The sequence below is a fragment of the Podarcis vaucheri genome, assembly GCF_965113315.1.
Source record: "Podarcis vaucheri genome assembly, chromosome: 2".
NCBI lineage: Eukaryota > Metazoa > Chordata > Lepidosauria > Squamata > Lacertidae > Podarcis > Podarcis vaucheri.
The window spans coordinates 28,409,973-28,425,718 of record NC_138760.1 but is presented as its reverse complement, the minus strand read 5'-3'; the positions used below and the strand labels follow the sequence as shown (position 1 = coordinate 28,425,718).

General features: G+C 44.1%; 2 protein-coding genes across 8 annotated transcripts in view; one reads left to right on the top strand and one right to left on the bottom strand.

Annotated features, from left to right (window-relative positions):
• ARSG (arylsulfatase G) overlaps positions 1-15,746 on the bottom strand; it is a 118,757-nt gene that overhangs the window by 97,837 nt on the left and 5,174 nt on the right. The window contains exon 1 of one of the 7 annotated variants that reach the window (XR_014216740.1): positions 4,426-4,548. The exons of the other annotated variants lie outside the window; for them this stretch is intronic. The gene's annotated coding sequence lies outside the window, so the exon portion shown is untranslated. Of the gene's footprint in view, positions 1-4,425; positions 4,549-15,746 lie in introns of those variants that run through there. 7 annotated transcript variants of the gene reach the window in all.
• Positions 973-15,236, top strand: SLC16A6 (solute carrier family 16 member 6). The gene is made up of 6 exons (XM_082212588.1): positions 973-1,487; positions 4,774-5,015; positions 6,413-6,556; positions 7,337-7,465; positions 8,950-9,777; positions 11,589-15,236. The coding sequence occupies exons 2-6, from the start codon at positions 4,781-4,783 to the stop codon at positions 11,825-11,827; spliced, it is 1,575 nt and encodes a 524-aa protein (XP_082068714.1). The 5' UTR covers positions 973-1,487; positions 4,774-4,780; the 3' UTR covers positions 11,828-15,236.

Here is a 15,746-nt window from a genome sequence, read left to right as displayed (position 1 = left end):
AATCCGTGCAGATAACTGGGAAGAAGACGATTCCAGGCGGCTTGCAGCGAGAAGAAAGCTGCTCGCCTTGCGTGCCTGCGGCGCAGTTCACCTTAAGGGACCTTACGGCGCAGACTTGGCCAACCGGGCGCGCTCCTCTTGGCTGAAGGAGTGGCTCTCCTTCCTGCCTTAAGCACACCGATCCCTGCAGTACTCGAACTGGACACCTCACTCCAGAGACCCAACAGCAGTGGCGTAGCGTGGGGGGTGCAGGGGGGGCCGGCCGCACCGGGCGCAACATCTGGGGGTTAGGATTAGGGGGCGCAAATCCACGGGTTAGGGGGCGCAAATTACTTGCCTTGCCCCGGGTGCTGACAACCCACGCTACGCCACTGCCCAACAGGGCGAAGTTAGGGAGCGGAATCCCCCCCTAAAAAAGGCTCCAATAAGGGAGGACGTTAACAGGCAAGCATCCATTCGCAAAGGGGGCGAATGAGGAGGCGGCACATGATGGAAGTCCATTCCCCAGAGGGTGGCAGGGATGCCGAGTCTCACGAACTTCGAGAAAGGACATAAAGGGGGCTCTAGTGAGGGACTCTGGCTAGGAGAGCTCTCCAGCCCTTGCCCCCAACCTTCTCCAGGGTACTCGGCTGAAGAGGCGGCCGACTATCATGGGGGGAAGAGGGAATAGAGGCAGCGGCATTGCCTCGTGGAGAGGGGCTACTTGGACGAGGAGCCTCAAACGCCCGCGGCGCAAATTAAAAATAAGACTATTCCGCCGGGTCTGAGGGAAAGCGGACGTGGCAGAGGCCCGCGCGCTATCTGAAGCCCCCTTGCCGCCGCCCGGCGCGCGCCCCTGCCTCTGCGCCGCCCCGCCTTCCCCTCGGAGCACGCGGGAGAAGCAGCCCGCCCCTCCTCCGCTGCAATTGCAAAGCCGGGCCCGGCGCGCACATGGCGCTGCTGAGCTGTTGCTGCCGCGCGCGCCGGGTCCGCCGGCGGAGACCGGCTCGAGCCGGTATAAAAAGCTTAAGCTCGAGCACAGCGGCAGCACTGCCGCAGTTGCGAGAGGGACCGGGCGGAGGAGAGTCAGGTGGGGGGTGCGAAGAGGGAGCCCGCCTGGCTAGCTGGCAGGCAGGCAGGCAGGCGAGGAGCGGCGCCCCACAGGGACCCCCCCTTCTCGAAAAGCTAGGCGCTGACGGTGCACCCCGCTGGGCATGGGGCAGCCTTGGCACCGGCGGAGAGAGCCTTGCGTCGGGTAACGGGGGCTGGGGGAGCAGCGACCTGCTCCTCTCTTCCCCGCCGAAGCGAAGAGGGTCTTGTCTGAGGCACAGGCTCCACCCTCTCCAAAAGGGGTCTCGAAACTGAGGCGTGTTCCCAGGCCACCTCAGCATGCTACTGACCGGGTCATAGGCCAAAGCTGCACTTCTCTGCAGCTCGGGGAGGAATCTTTTTTTTTTCCTTCCTCCGTTTCCTCTGCCCAAGTTGCAGCTGCAGCATCTACCGACTCGGTAAGTGGCTTTTCTTCTGGACACTGAAGTTTGGTTGTCTTGCTGCTGTAGCTATTTTTTAAAAAAACGTTATTTGCTGCCACATACGCTTTTTTTATTGGGGGGGGGGAACTATGTGGCCCATTCTGAAGGAGCCGGCTAAATTATGATGTGCAAAGTGATGCAGACATATGGAGGGCTTAGCCTTCCTGCATCACAAGGAAAGTAGATGGGCTCTTTTCTCATCCATATCCCTTTAGGTTGGAGGGGGCTGGGGTTTTTTCCTCCCTTCAGAAGAAAGCATTTCCCCCTCTCCCAGAGGAACCTCTTTGCACACAATAGTATGGTCTCTTGTCATTGGCCACCCCTCTTTAAGGAAACTTAGCTTGGGGTCGTTTATGCAATGCTATAGACCTGGACATCTCTGCATTCCAACAAGGTATCAAGGCGCTTTAAACCGGATTAAGGATAACCGCATGGCGCAACGTGGGCGCCAAAAGTGTCTCCCTCGCTTCTCTCTCTGCAAATTCTGCAGGCATCATCCTATCCTGATTCAGCCTGGCATGCTGCTTAAGTTCTGTTACCCAGGCTGTAGTCGGGTCTTTGCTTGAGCAGCAGCAGGAGGCTGGAATGCCCTCAATGGGACTCACAGCATGGTACTCATCAGAAGCGGATCAAACTGGTATCTAAGCGTGTCCTGCACAGCAGAGATGAGAGAGTGTATTTTCTCAAAAACAGACCTGCCTTGCAGATGCACCGGAGTGTATTGCCTTTAACTTCTGTATAGCCAAGCACGTTACACAGTCACAGCGAAAATGCAGTCCATGAATGTATTTTTCCTTCTGCCCCCACAGGATGAAAAATTCATCTGCAAGTCAGTATTTCAGAGGATTTGTTGCAATGCTAACATGACTTGATATGGTTTATCAGACTGATATTTTTAGCCAGTTTGCATCAAGACTGCAATTTGAAAAGAGTTCTTGCTCTTATTTTACACAGACTGGTTGAAAAAATAGGCTTCAGATTCCTTCAAGCACGAGATCATTGGGGCATAGACTGTCCTGTCCTGTGATTTCATAAGCACCTGTGCACTGCAGGCACTACTAGAGATAGCAACTGCTGTTCCTAGCTAGTTAATTCTTTGCAGATTACTAAGCATTCTATACCTTTATTGGCTTGCATCTAATGATGTACTACAGGGTGGCATTGAAATATATTTAGATTTGATGAATGGATAAAAGATAATCTTCCTTTAATTTGGTTCTTGCAAACTCAAGTTCAAAAACTGCCTCCAATCTACAGCCCAGTTATAGTCTCCAGGTGAAAGAAGTACAATGTCAGTGGGATTCATTTAAAGGCTAATATTATTCATTCTTAAGTTACTAGAAAATAACCTTTCAGATAGTTGCTGACCATGTTTTAATGCATTTAAAATTCTCTCCATAAGCAATTCTGAAAATAACCTACTAGATATTTCAGTACTACCATTAAAAGAATCAACAGAGCCCAATCCTAGGCAAATGAAGGTATGTCTAACTAAACCCACTGAAGATACTCTCAATGGTTTAGACACACCGTACTCTGCATACATTACAATTAGACGAACTAGAAGATAAAATATATATTATATATAAACAATTACATATTATATACAGTTAAACTTGAAACAGTTATAATTGTGTAGCAGAACTTGCCACACAATGGGAGCATTTGGATATTGTTTTCAGAACTCATGTACAGACTTTTCTAAGTAATTAAAATGAGTAAAACTGATAAGAACAAAAATGCTAGCTGTTGAGGTGAGGCAAGATGAAGGTTTGCTGAAGGACATCTTCCACCCTCCTCCCCAATATTTCATAACACAAACCAGTCCTTGCCTCTAGGAAACTACAGCTTAAGGACATTCAGAGGAAAGGTAAATTACTGAAGAATCCCAAATCAGTGAATCAGCCCCCCCCCCTCAATTATGACTACCTGGTCAGATGCAGAAAGTTAATTGTAGGGTTGTTTGTTCTATGGCGAGTGTCTCTGCAGAGCATTCTGAAAATATATTTACTACCCTGAAAACAAATTTGGTTGCATTATATCCTGGGAGCAAGATGATCACAAAACTGGCCCAGAATCACCCACTGAGCTTCATGACTGAGTGGGGATTTGAAAACTGATCTCCCAGGTCCTAGTCGGACGTTCTAACCACTATAGCACACTGGCTTTACTTCTGCTATGGGGCAGCTATATAAATTAAGAAGGTAAATAAATATGGGGGAAAGCAAAGTGCTACTTAAGATTCTTCTCTTAACTGCTTTGAGATTATTTCTTTAAAATATAAAGTCATATAGAAATGAAATTATTAATAATAAAGAACCCCATTGGAGGAAAATGGCGCCTATTCTGTTGTGGCGACCGCAACCTAGGTTTAAGGTGCCCTTTGGAGATTTACTCATATATCTGAGTTTCTAACATGAACGAAGGAGATTTGCCAAGTGTGTCTGAATTCCCTAGTTTGTGGATGCATGTGATGCAGAATAGTGGCATAGTTATTTTTGTTTTTTAAAAAATAGTTACCTCAAAAGTTTTAGCAATATGTAGAAAACCTAGATGGCAATGAGGAAGTCCCTAGCTGGATCCAAATAAACCTGAGTTATATAAAGCAGCAGCACAAGAAACAAGTTGGCTTGATTTTGTTGTCTTGGAGTCAACACCAAGCAGCTCAATGTAGGTCCTTTATCAACATCATCCAGAAACCTTAGCATGTGCAACTGCTGACTAGAATCATAGATAGGTTTGGGCTGCGACAGAACTCAAGTCTGGAAGGAAGGATGGAATGCAGAGTCCCTTCTAGGGGTTGCCATCTGTCTGCTTATGCAATGCAAAGCTGCAAGTTTGGGAGAACCCTTTCACAGCATTTGTGAAATTTCACAGGGCCTTTGGGTCTGTCATGGGTTTTTCACTAAATTACCTCCTTTCCACTATATTTAAGTCAGATGACGGCTTCTTAATTGCTTGTTCTTAAATGGAACCAGCTGGTCCTTACGATGAAACATATTTTTCTGATTCCTGATTCAACTAGTTCGATCTTATCCTAAAAGGGAAATGTTTCCATTAGGATACGGTCCCAAAGCAGCAGAAAATCTCTGTGTGATGGAAAAGACAAGTTACCTTTTGTAACAAGGTCTGTGATCCCAAGCATGCTTAGGAGGAAGTAAGCCCCACTGAACTGAGTAAGCCTACTTCCAAGCAGACATAGGAGATGTTCTTAGAAAATGTGCTGATCTCGCTTTGTTTCTGTCTCTCCCTGTCATTCCAGGTTAAAAATGACTGTCAAAGCAACAAGAATGTCATGCCTTGCTCCCAATGTTTATACTAAAGTGCCTGATGGAGGGTGGGGCTGGATTGTGGCTTTTGCTTTCTTCTTTGTGGAAGCCCTGACATACGGCATTATCAAGTCTTTCGGAGTCTTCTTTATAGACCTAATGGAAAGTTTTGATGAAAGCAACAGCAGGATATCATGGATTATCTCAATATGCGTTTTTGTACTAACATTTACAGGTGAGCATGCAGCACATCTTGTGTTTAAACTGAGAGCCTGGTCCCTATGCAAAGAGAAGCATGCCTACCTATTATTTCATAGAAGCACAGAATTGTAGAGCTAGAAGGGACCCTGAGGGTCATCTAGTCCAACCCCCTGCAATGCAGACGAATCTTTCACCCAACCTGGGGCTCACAACCCTGAGATTAAGAATCTCATGCTCTACTGACTGAGCTATCCCTTTTCACACTGTAGAAGTCTGGGCTCTTAGGGTCGTGTGGTTGTACGGCTGTAATTTTGCACATATATCGCAGACCTACATAAGCACCAATAAACTGTATGTATGGTATCCACGCACTATGTTAATTGTTGGCAAACACTGACAAGCAAAATGCACACAGAGGTTCACTGGACACCCTGTTTACATACACAGACTGAGAGTACTTTTAAAAGCCTCCGTTTCTCAGACTCCCCTCATTTATAGGGCTGGCTTAACAACTAGAGCTCATGCATAAGAACACAATTTTGCTTAAGTTTCAAGGTCAGTTGCGACACTTCCAAGGATTTAGAAGTGCTTCTGTAAGAGCAGAAAAGGAAAGAAATGTTAAAGAGAGTGAAGGGGCCAAGAGGGCAAGATAATCAGGGAGAAGATGTAGAAAGTAGTGTTAAGAGTTGGGCACAATATACTTTTGCTCCACCTCCACCATTGTAATGCATGGAGAGTTAAAGCGAAGGACAAAGCTGGTTTCAGTGAGGCTAGAATAGAGGAATCTCCTCCCAGCAGACACTGCTCCTTAGTGTTTATCCCAAGAAGGCAACTCAATCAAACCAGTTCTTTGGTTAGGGGAAGATAAGTCTGAAAAAAGGGACCAGAACAATGAAGGCTTGTTTCTGACATTAACAGTTGTTTTTTCGAGTTAATTAAATCACATTAGTTAACCTTCTGGGAAACAGTCTCCCTTCAATTTATGTGTGCTAGCATCTGCTCTGTATGGTAGTTTAATTCAAGTTTACTGACAGAAGGCAAATTTCACTTGAGCCCTTGTCTACTGGTCCTCTGGAAAAGCAAAGAAAAGCAAATATGGAACTGAAACTGAATCACTGGAACATTGACCTACATGGTCAGCTATTTCATACTTAATACAAAGGTCTGCCGGGGGGGGGGGGGGTTAATTGGGGCTCTGCCAACCTGGAATTTGCCTAAAACTAAAGCACTTTTTTTTTTTACAAAGGAAATAGCAGCTAGGCCCTTTGTTTTTAAATTAACACCAACCCATGGTTTATGCAAGAGAAATACTACAGTGCCACTTGTAATACAATAAAAAGCCAGCAAAGCTTATTATTGCATATGATGAGAGTCGCTATTGTAATTTGAAAGAGGTACATGTTGGAAAAAAATTGTTTCCCTCTTTTGCAGCTCCTCTTTCTACAGTACTGACTAATCGTTTTGGTCATCGCCTGGTGGTGGTGATTGGAGGTTTACTGATCAGTACTGGGATGGTCACAGGCTCCTTTGCACGCACAGTTGTCGAAATGTACATCTCCATTGGCATAGTCTCAGGTAAGTTAACATGGTCCATCGTCTAGTGAAATTGCCAGTTATCTCTCCCCCCCCCCCAAGATAAATGTTTTATATTCAGGGCTGGAAGTCCTCCAGGTTCATAATGGCCAAGAAATCTTGCAAAAACCACCTCCTAATACTAATTCTTGGTGGGTGTTGGGTTCGTGGAGTTATTGGGCTTTATGGAAACTTCCCTGGGTTGTTATTAACAGTATCATAGATGGGTAGAACTAAACAGATAACCTCACTCAGAAGCCTGGTATGATGCATTCAAATAGCTTGAAAAATTACGCTTGCTGTTAATAAGAAATGGCCAACTTTGCAAATATTTAGCAAGCAACACCACTAATTGTGGGTGGTATGTCTAGAGCAGGGGTTTGGCAAGGTTTACCTCGCCTGGGCCAGTTCACTCCAGCGGAAATACCTCCATGGGCCAGATCGTGTGTGCGCAGATGCGATTTCCGGGGTCTGCGTCTGCGCAGACGCAATTTTTGGTGTCTGCACATTCACAGACATGATTTCTGGTGCTGTGGAAGCAAGTCCCTGCACGGTTTAGCACAGCGCAGGGACTCGCTGACCAGGCAGCTTGGCTCAGGGTGGCTCGTGGGCCGGTTAAACAACCCCTGTGGGCTGCTTGTGGCCCATAGGCCTTAGGTTGCTGACCCCTGGTCTAGAGTGAGTGGTTTTAAAAAACCACACACTAAAGAAATGGTTTCATCCAATGTCTGCAATTCCACTATTGTCATGCACTAATAGCATTTGTTTGGCTTTTATTTATAGGCTTAGGATACTGCCTTGCTTTTCTGCCTACAGTCACCATTCTGTCACAGTACTTTGACAAGAAGCGTTCGTTAGTCACAGCGGTAGCTTCCACAGGAGAATGTTTTGCTGTCTTCTCTTTTGCACCAGGTACTGAAACACCCTTCTGAGATTTTCCCATGATCACAATGTTAACTTGAATCTTAAATACATGTTAAAACAGCTCAGTTGGCTTAATGGTGTGACCTTACTCCCACCAAATGTTTGATTAAGGGCCATCTAATCCAGGGAGAGGAAATTGGACACCTTCAGCTAGTTCCAGCACACAAATTCTGAGCTGGTTTTGGAGGCTCCCCAAAGTTCAGATTATAATGGTTCAGTGGGTCATTTTGCTCCTTGCCAGGAATCCAGAGAACTCTTATCTGAAGCCAAAATGCCTCCTGCAGTTAGTCTCAGAATATCAAGTCACCAAAGCACAGATCATTAATATCCTTGTACCTCCATTAAAGAACTGTTACATCTTTGGGAGGAAATCGGTCAAGAGAAGATATATGTCAGGCCTTCAGAATGCATGGTCCTTTGCTAGAGACAAATCATCTTTCCACTCTTATGTGGACTCCCAGGAACAGTCAGTTGGAAAGTCACAGGTGTGGAGGTGCAAAAATACATTGTTGGGAACAGAGAATGGGGGATAAATATAACCACAGCACCTTTGTATCTTGAAAGCATGTAGAATAGAAAATGCAAAGTTCCCATCTTTGTAATTATGTTCTATCCTGCTGGTTGTTAGATTTGAATTCAGACTATTCCCGCCCCCCATCACTGGCAAACCTACGCCCCCATTCTCAGCCTAGCGCTATTTTTACAAACTTTAAAGGGCATAGCAACCCGATGACATACAATCTGGTGGGTTCCCAGTACAATTTTTTCCAAGCTAAAATTAGCACTAAGCGCTAACCCCAGCTACCTTGGAATAATGCAGAGCCTATATGAAACGTTATTTGATATGGAAACCAGAGGGTTCCTCACTTGAGAAATCCCAAACCTGAGATCTCAAAAAGCTGGATTACATCAAGCCTTCTCAAACGTGCTAAGATAAGTTGTGCTTTCTCCTAGTCCTTTTGCCATTTTAAAAACTCCCTTTTGCTTTTAAACTGTGTCATCTCCAGCTGTGTTGCAGAATAAGGGAGAGCCTGCCTTCTATCTTGATGCGGTTGAGAAAGATACCTTCCCTATCTCTTTCTCCAGAGGGTGTAGGTTAACATACCTGGGAAAGTAAGACCTCCGCACTAGATTACCCCCTAACAAACAGACAGTGTCTGTGCCTAGTTTGAGCTGATATGTACTGTCACCATCCCTGCTTTCCTGCATAGCATATGTGAGAAATGGCTTGTTATATGGAGGCCAGGCGGTGCATGAAACCTCGTTCCTTGTTAACATCTTCTTATATCTTAGATCCTGCTTCATATACTGCCAAAGCTGGTCCCAAATATTTGAGTCAAGTGTGTAGGAGACACCATGAACAAGTTTGGGCATAACTTGACCCTAAAAACTTGAGCCTCAGGGTTACCTTTGTAAATCAGAGCTTCCTGTTCCATCAGTGAAAGATGTGTTTTACTTTTTCTTATCTGTAGCTATCACTGCTTTGAAGGAGCACATTGGCTGGAGGCATAGCCTCCTGTTTGTTGGCCTACTGCAGCTTGGAATTGTGGCCTGTGGATTCTTGCTGCGGCCCATCATAATCAAAGTGCAGGAAGAAGTGAGAGTGTCGGCAGCAGAAGAGCAGAGAGAGACAAAATACATGCTTGAAAATGAACAGACACGCACCTCCATAGATTCCATTGACTCAGGAGTAGAAGTAACTACCTCACCTCGCAACACGCCTGGAGATGCCAAATCAGAACTGAAAAGTGAGGGACCACCAAAGGAAATCACAGAGGAGCTCATAGAAGCTAGTAGCATCCCTGCCAAGGAACCAAAACCTCAACTCCTAGACTTCTCTGTGATGAAAGACCATGGCTTCATTTGTTATGCACTTTTTGGTTTATTTGCTACTCTGGGATTCTTTGCTCCTTCCCTATACATCATTCCACTTAGCAGGAGCCTTGGAATAAACAAGGACCACTCTGCATACATACTCTCAGCGATGGCAATTGCCGAGGTCTTTGGCAGAATCAGCGCCGGCTGGGTCCTCAACAAAAAGCCTATCCGAAAAATTTACATTGAACTCATCTGTGTCATTCTGCTGGATATTGCCCTCTTTGCCTTCCCTTTTGCATACAATTTTTGGGGACTAATGATATGTAGCATTTACTTCGGGTTCATGCTTGGGACAGTGGCAGGCACACACATCCCTATGTTGGCTGAAGATGACGTCGTCGGCATAGAGAAGATGTCCTCTGCTGCGGGAGTTTACGTATTTATTCAAAGTTTATCAGGGTTGGCTGGACCACCCCTTGCAGGTAAAAATGAGATGCACCCAACTGTTCTTAACTTCTGTTCTAGCTAGGTAACAACTGGGAAAGGGAACAAATGCTTTCAAACAACTAGAGGTGAGCTAAGGGTGAGATCAATAGAAAGATGTGGGAGCATTCATGGAAAACAGTGACTAGCAGGTGAGCATTCAGAAAGGAAATGGCTGCATCTTGGAGGACACTACACAACAGCACATGCACATTTTCCAGAAAACCAAGTTACCATCAGCACCCTTAAATAAATTAGCCTGATTACTGCCATCCAGGTTATCTTTCGCTGGAGACTAAGTAGCTCACACCTAAGCGAAAAGAAAACCCTTCCCTGCAACACATTTCAGCCATCTCCAAGGATAGACAAAAGACAACTTGACTGCTGGCACTGTTGTTGTTAGTACAGTGGTACCTCTGGTTGCGAACGGGATCCGTTCTGGAGGCCCGTTCGCAACATGAAAGGAACACAACCTGCGCACGTTGCGATTCACCGCTTCTGTGTATGCGCGGGACGTCATTTTGCGCGTCTGCGCATGCAGCAAAACCCGGAAGTAACCCTTTCTGGTACTTCCGGGTCGCCACGGGACGCAACATGAAAACATGTAACCTGAAGCAAACCTAACAAGGGGTATGACTGTATAGTACTTTTAATTTACAATGTGCTTCAGAATCTCTATTGTGTGTTACTCCTCAGAAGAATTATGGTAGGAATTGACAATCAGGTGAGAAGGTGACTGCCCAAGGCCATTCTTGTTTTCAATTCAAGTGCAAGTAAGCAAAGAACAAAGAGGAGATAGGTCTAGGGGGGCCCTTCAATCTCCTTGAAGGGGAAAGGTCCAAATGATGCAAAAAGGCTTATGAGAAGGGCATCAGCTAACACATTTGATTGAAAGACACAGATGCTATCAACAACACAAAGACAGGAAGGGGTCGTTTTAATTATTCCAAGTAGACATTAAATAAGGGGGGGGTCCCTCTTCCTTTAGTAGTTTCTTCTTCCTTAAGAAAACCTATCCTAGACAGCCGTGATTCTATGTGGTTGTTAATAGCTACCACAACATGCATGGAAAGCCTTGTACTGGCGGTGTAATACTCTTTTTAAGAATGACTTTTAATTACCTTGCTCGCAAAAGGCTCGCTTGACAACTGCAGTTCAGGAACTGCAACAACATTCCGAAAACTGTTTACAAGCATGAGGTCATAGGAAATCATGGGCAGAAATCCAGAGTACACTTACTGGGAAGTACTTTAGTCAAAATGGTCATTCTTTCCAGGGATTTTTGCGAGCCCATCTTCTAAGTAATTTGGGGTAGGTACTGGCTGCAGTATACATCTTTTGTAGCTTCAGAAATTACTCCCACAGAACCGCCCCCCAGCAACTCTAACCCTGCAAATGAAGGGATATTGCATGAGAGAAGTGTAAAGTTTTAAGATGCTTTTGGTATGTTGGATGCTGCCTAGAGTCAGATGGGTGGGGTACAATTTATTATTATTATTATTAACATTATTATTAACATTATCATTATTGTTAATGATGTGTGCAAGTGGGGGGGGGAGATGTTGTTTATGCACAAGTGGCACTTCTCCCTCAGCGTTTTCCTCTAGTATAGTAAATAATAATATCTAGTATCTCCCTTTAAATTACTCTCACATAAAATCCTCAAACTTCATTTAGGCAGCTACAGCTCTGGACTACTTTGCAAAATGTTTAAATGAACTTGTACAAAGAGATTTTTATAGGATTGTACAAAACGCAGCTTTTGACATGACGTTGCAATATATATTCCCCCCCCCCCTCACCCTTACAGGTATGTTAGTGGATACCACAAAGAACTATAGCTCTGCATTCTATTCTTGTGCGGCTGGGATGCTGCTGGCTGCCGTGTTCCTTTCTTTGGTGAGGCCTTGCAAGAAGGTACGTCAAAGGAAGAAGGACCCACTAGAAGAGAATGTGTCAAAGCCTTTGCAGGATGTACCAGAAGACTTTATAGAGCCTGATCTTGGAAAAAACGAGGATTCTTCAAGAAGCAGTGATAGCGTGGCCTGAGTATTTTTTTACACACACACACACACAGTTTAGATTGGGGGGGGGGGGGCAAAGCACGTCAGCCCTGATCCACCTTATCAAACCTACACTTTAAAGGGAATGCAAAATCATAAATGTGAACAGATGCTATCAACCCTTTCAGAAAGATTTATTGTTAGACAGGTTTTTTTGTATAAGCACCTCAAATTCTGATTCCTCCCCCCATTGACCTCCATTAAGCGCACTCCTATCTAGCATGAAATTGTGGTTCAAGCTATCGTATTCCCAATTCCAAAATCACGGGGAAGAAACCAACTATTGCATTAGACAAAGAGCAAGGATGTGTCTTGTAACAAAACAAGTTATTTTGAACTTTTTAGTTGTTTTAAAATCAGGTTAAAGAGTAGATACTAATTTCAGAGAATGGGGGGGTGGTAAAGGGGGTTGAGCTAAATGATATATCGAAGGGAATTGACAGGGTTTTGTTTCTAAAACTTGTTTGAACTTCATATAGGTTGGGAAGTTGGAGGTTACTATTTTTATGGCCAGTTATTGTGGATATTTCATGGGACCATTATCTTTCCAGATTTATCACTGATACAGTCCAACCATATGTATGTTTATTCAGAACTTTTCAGTGCTTTCAATAGGGCATATTTAAAAGTGGGCATACAAACTGCAACCTTAGGGCTGGAATCCTGTGCTCACTCATAGTTTGGACAGGGTCCCTTTGGGGTAGAACTGGGCCAGACATGGATCTACTGGATTCTAAATTGGCCTGACTTGCAGAGAGGGACTCGAGCTGGACCCCTCTGGAGTTTGCATGCCCAAAAAGACCCACCCCCCAAATGGTCCTCCTCTTCTTCTACCCCCAAACTGGCAGGGCAAAAGACTACTGCTCCAGCCCTTCCTGGTCCCTCATTAAGATTTCCCATCGCATTGAAATTTAGTGGGGATTCCCTCTGAGCACTGCTGAAGTCATGTTCTCTTTTGGTAGTTAGATAAACCAACTTGATTGCATTTTTTTAAATATAAAATAAAATTACCTATTTATTTTAAGACTTATTAGACAATGTCTGTATGGGCAAGTGTGGGGGGGTAGGGGGTTAACACTTTTCACAGGTATTTTAAATGCATTGATATTTTGTAAAACTTTATTGATATGGGCTTTTTTAAGGTGTAGGTAGCAGTGTTATCTGTTCTTTTCGAGACAAACTATTTTAAAACACAAAAACACGCAAACATGCTGTTCTTGAATTCAGTCCTGAACAGGAATCATAGTTCCAGCTGTTGAGTAAAACTGAACCCAGTGGTTAAACGATTTGCTGAATCTAGTGAGAGAATTTTCAAGTTAATACCTTCTTTTTACTGTATGTTGGTTGTTTATCCTTTCCTTTTTTTTTTTTTTTGTATGTTGTGAAGCAGACCTTCAGCTTTCACAGTGAGTCTCCCTACGCCTGTAGGCTTGAGCCAGGCTTGCACCAAAGTATATAGGTTTCACATTCTCAGGTGGTGCAAGACATGCTCAAGCCTACAGACACTGCCTTGTATGGGGCCTTGAGCTGCATGGAAGCACTGACTGTGTGTGTGTGTCATATAGTCCAAAGTTCTGCCATTTGCAAGACTGAAAGCGGTCCCTGTATTGAGCAGTCATGACTACACACATGGCAATCATCAACTCCATGCAACTCACACTGGGCTATGAGCCCCTAAGCAGGCACACCGGGGATCACGTGGCGCCAAACGTTATGAACTGGGCCTTGGCGTCTCATGTGTTTGTGAATGTTCACAACAGCTAAATTCTGCACACGGATCACTAGAGAGAACCTAAAGCAAAAAGAAACTTGCAGTGTAATTCTTATTTTAAATTTAACAAGTGCACTCAACAGCTGCCACAGGCATCAAATAACTGGTCCTAAAAATGATTATGCCACCACCCTGGATTCTCAATTGGCTGCAGAGTTGGGTTTGCTTCCCATTAACAGTCAGTTATGTGTAAAGAAAGGGAATGATTAAACAAGGCAACATGTCAGCTATTCACTTACACTCAATAGATAACTATCAGTGGTAACACAAGCTTGCTTGTCCCACTTTTACGCAATTTTCTTTTGTCAATGAGACAACTCAGGGGGACAAAATGAGAAAATAAAAATGTTTCTTTTGGTCCTGGATACACACAGTACAGATTCAAATGCGTTTCAGTATTTCAGTAAAGTGGCATTGTATGCTGAGTGCTCCGCTAAGATGCTTATGCATTGTCAGCATAAGAAATGAGGGAGAATCCAATTTTAAAAGAGAGCAACCACTGGCACCCGAATACATTGTTTGAGGTCCTTGCACTTTCAATGTGTTTAAGGTTCAAACCCATTTACGAAGATGCTGGTTGGTCTTTAGAGTGGAACATACTTGCAAGCTAAGTGTCCTTAACATTGAAATACAGTTGTACCTCCCTTTACGTAACCGTCTGGTTACGTAAACTTCGGGATGCACATGCGGCAAACCCGGAAGTATTTTACCAGGTTTCGCCACATGCGCAGAAGGGGTCCTCAGGTTGTGGAAACCTTGGGATCCAACCGGACCTCCAGAACAGATCCCATCTGCAACCGGATATACCACTGTACCAGTCTGAAACCCAAGCATACTTATTTGGAAGTATGTTCCACTCGAGTCATTTCAATTCAGGATGTTAAGCTGCCCCCCCAAAAAAAAAACACGGGGAAGGGTGCTCTATCATTAGGAGTGGCTTTTGCAATCCACCCTCCTCCCTCACTGCATGAAAACTGCATGAAAACAACTGCAGTTTAGTGTGCTTTGAATAACTTCAGCACTTTATAATGTACAGCAGAACCTTGATAAATTGCAGCCGCAAGTGGGAGACATGCACCATCCCCAATGGGGAGGTGGGTCACTTTTCTGGAACTAGCAAGTAAATGAACAAAACATGAAACTTATGTTTGCAAAATGTGTTATTTATTTATTTATTTAGCAAGCTTACCTTATGAATTATTTGTCACTATACCTCTAGAAAAGTCAACATACTAAATTAATTGGCTAAATTAATGACATCTCCGTAATAAAAGGCCTCAGTACAGTACTTTTTGCTGTTACAACTTTGCTGAAGATAAAACGGTTAAGGAGCACATTCTGTGTTTGTGGGGGAAACCTAGCTGGTCCTGCAGTTTAACAAGGTTCTACTGTATCTTCTTCTTTATACAAGGATTTCCATTACTAAATAATATGTGTATAACAGACCACATCGTAAGTTATTGTTCCAAGTACATACTATATTAGCATGACTAAGAGCATATTTGTGTGCACAAAAGATCCAAAATCAGGCTATAACATGGATTGCTGGTTTGTTCTGTACTGTAATTAGTGAACTCTGGAAGTGCTACCAAACACTGAATTTTGCAATAAACTTTTTTTTAAAGAAATCAACCTTCATGTTTCAGTTTAATAATTCCTCTTTACTCCTCCGTCTTCCCACGTGCCTTTCAGCCAAGCAAGTTTTATTCATTAAAAACCTACGGCAATCTCACAAACACTAAAACACGCTAATGGCCCGAGCTCTGGTATCTCTGGAAATCTGATCTGCCGTGAACACAACATAGTATCTAAACTGAGGGAGACCAAGATGATAAATGGTGGAAACCAAGATTTACAAGGCATGGCTGAGGAAGTTGGGTATGTTTAGCCTGGATAAGAGGGGACTGAGGGGAGATATGATAGCCATCTTCAAATATAACAAGGGCTGTCACGTGGAGGATGGAGCAATCTTGCTTTCTCCTCCAGAGGCTGGGACCCAAACGAATGGATTCAACTTACAAGAGATTGCATCTAAACACCAGCAAGAACTTTCTGGCAGTAAGAGCTGTTCAACAGTGGAACAGACTCCCATAAAAGGTGGTGGACTCTTCTTCCTTGGAGGTTTTTAAGCAAA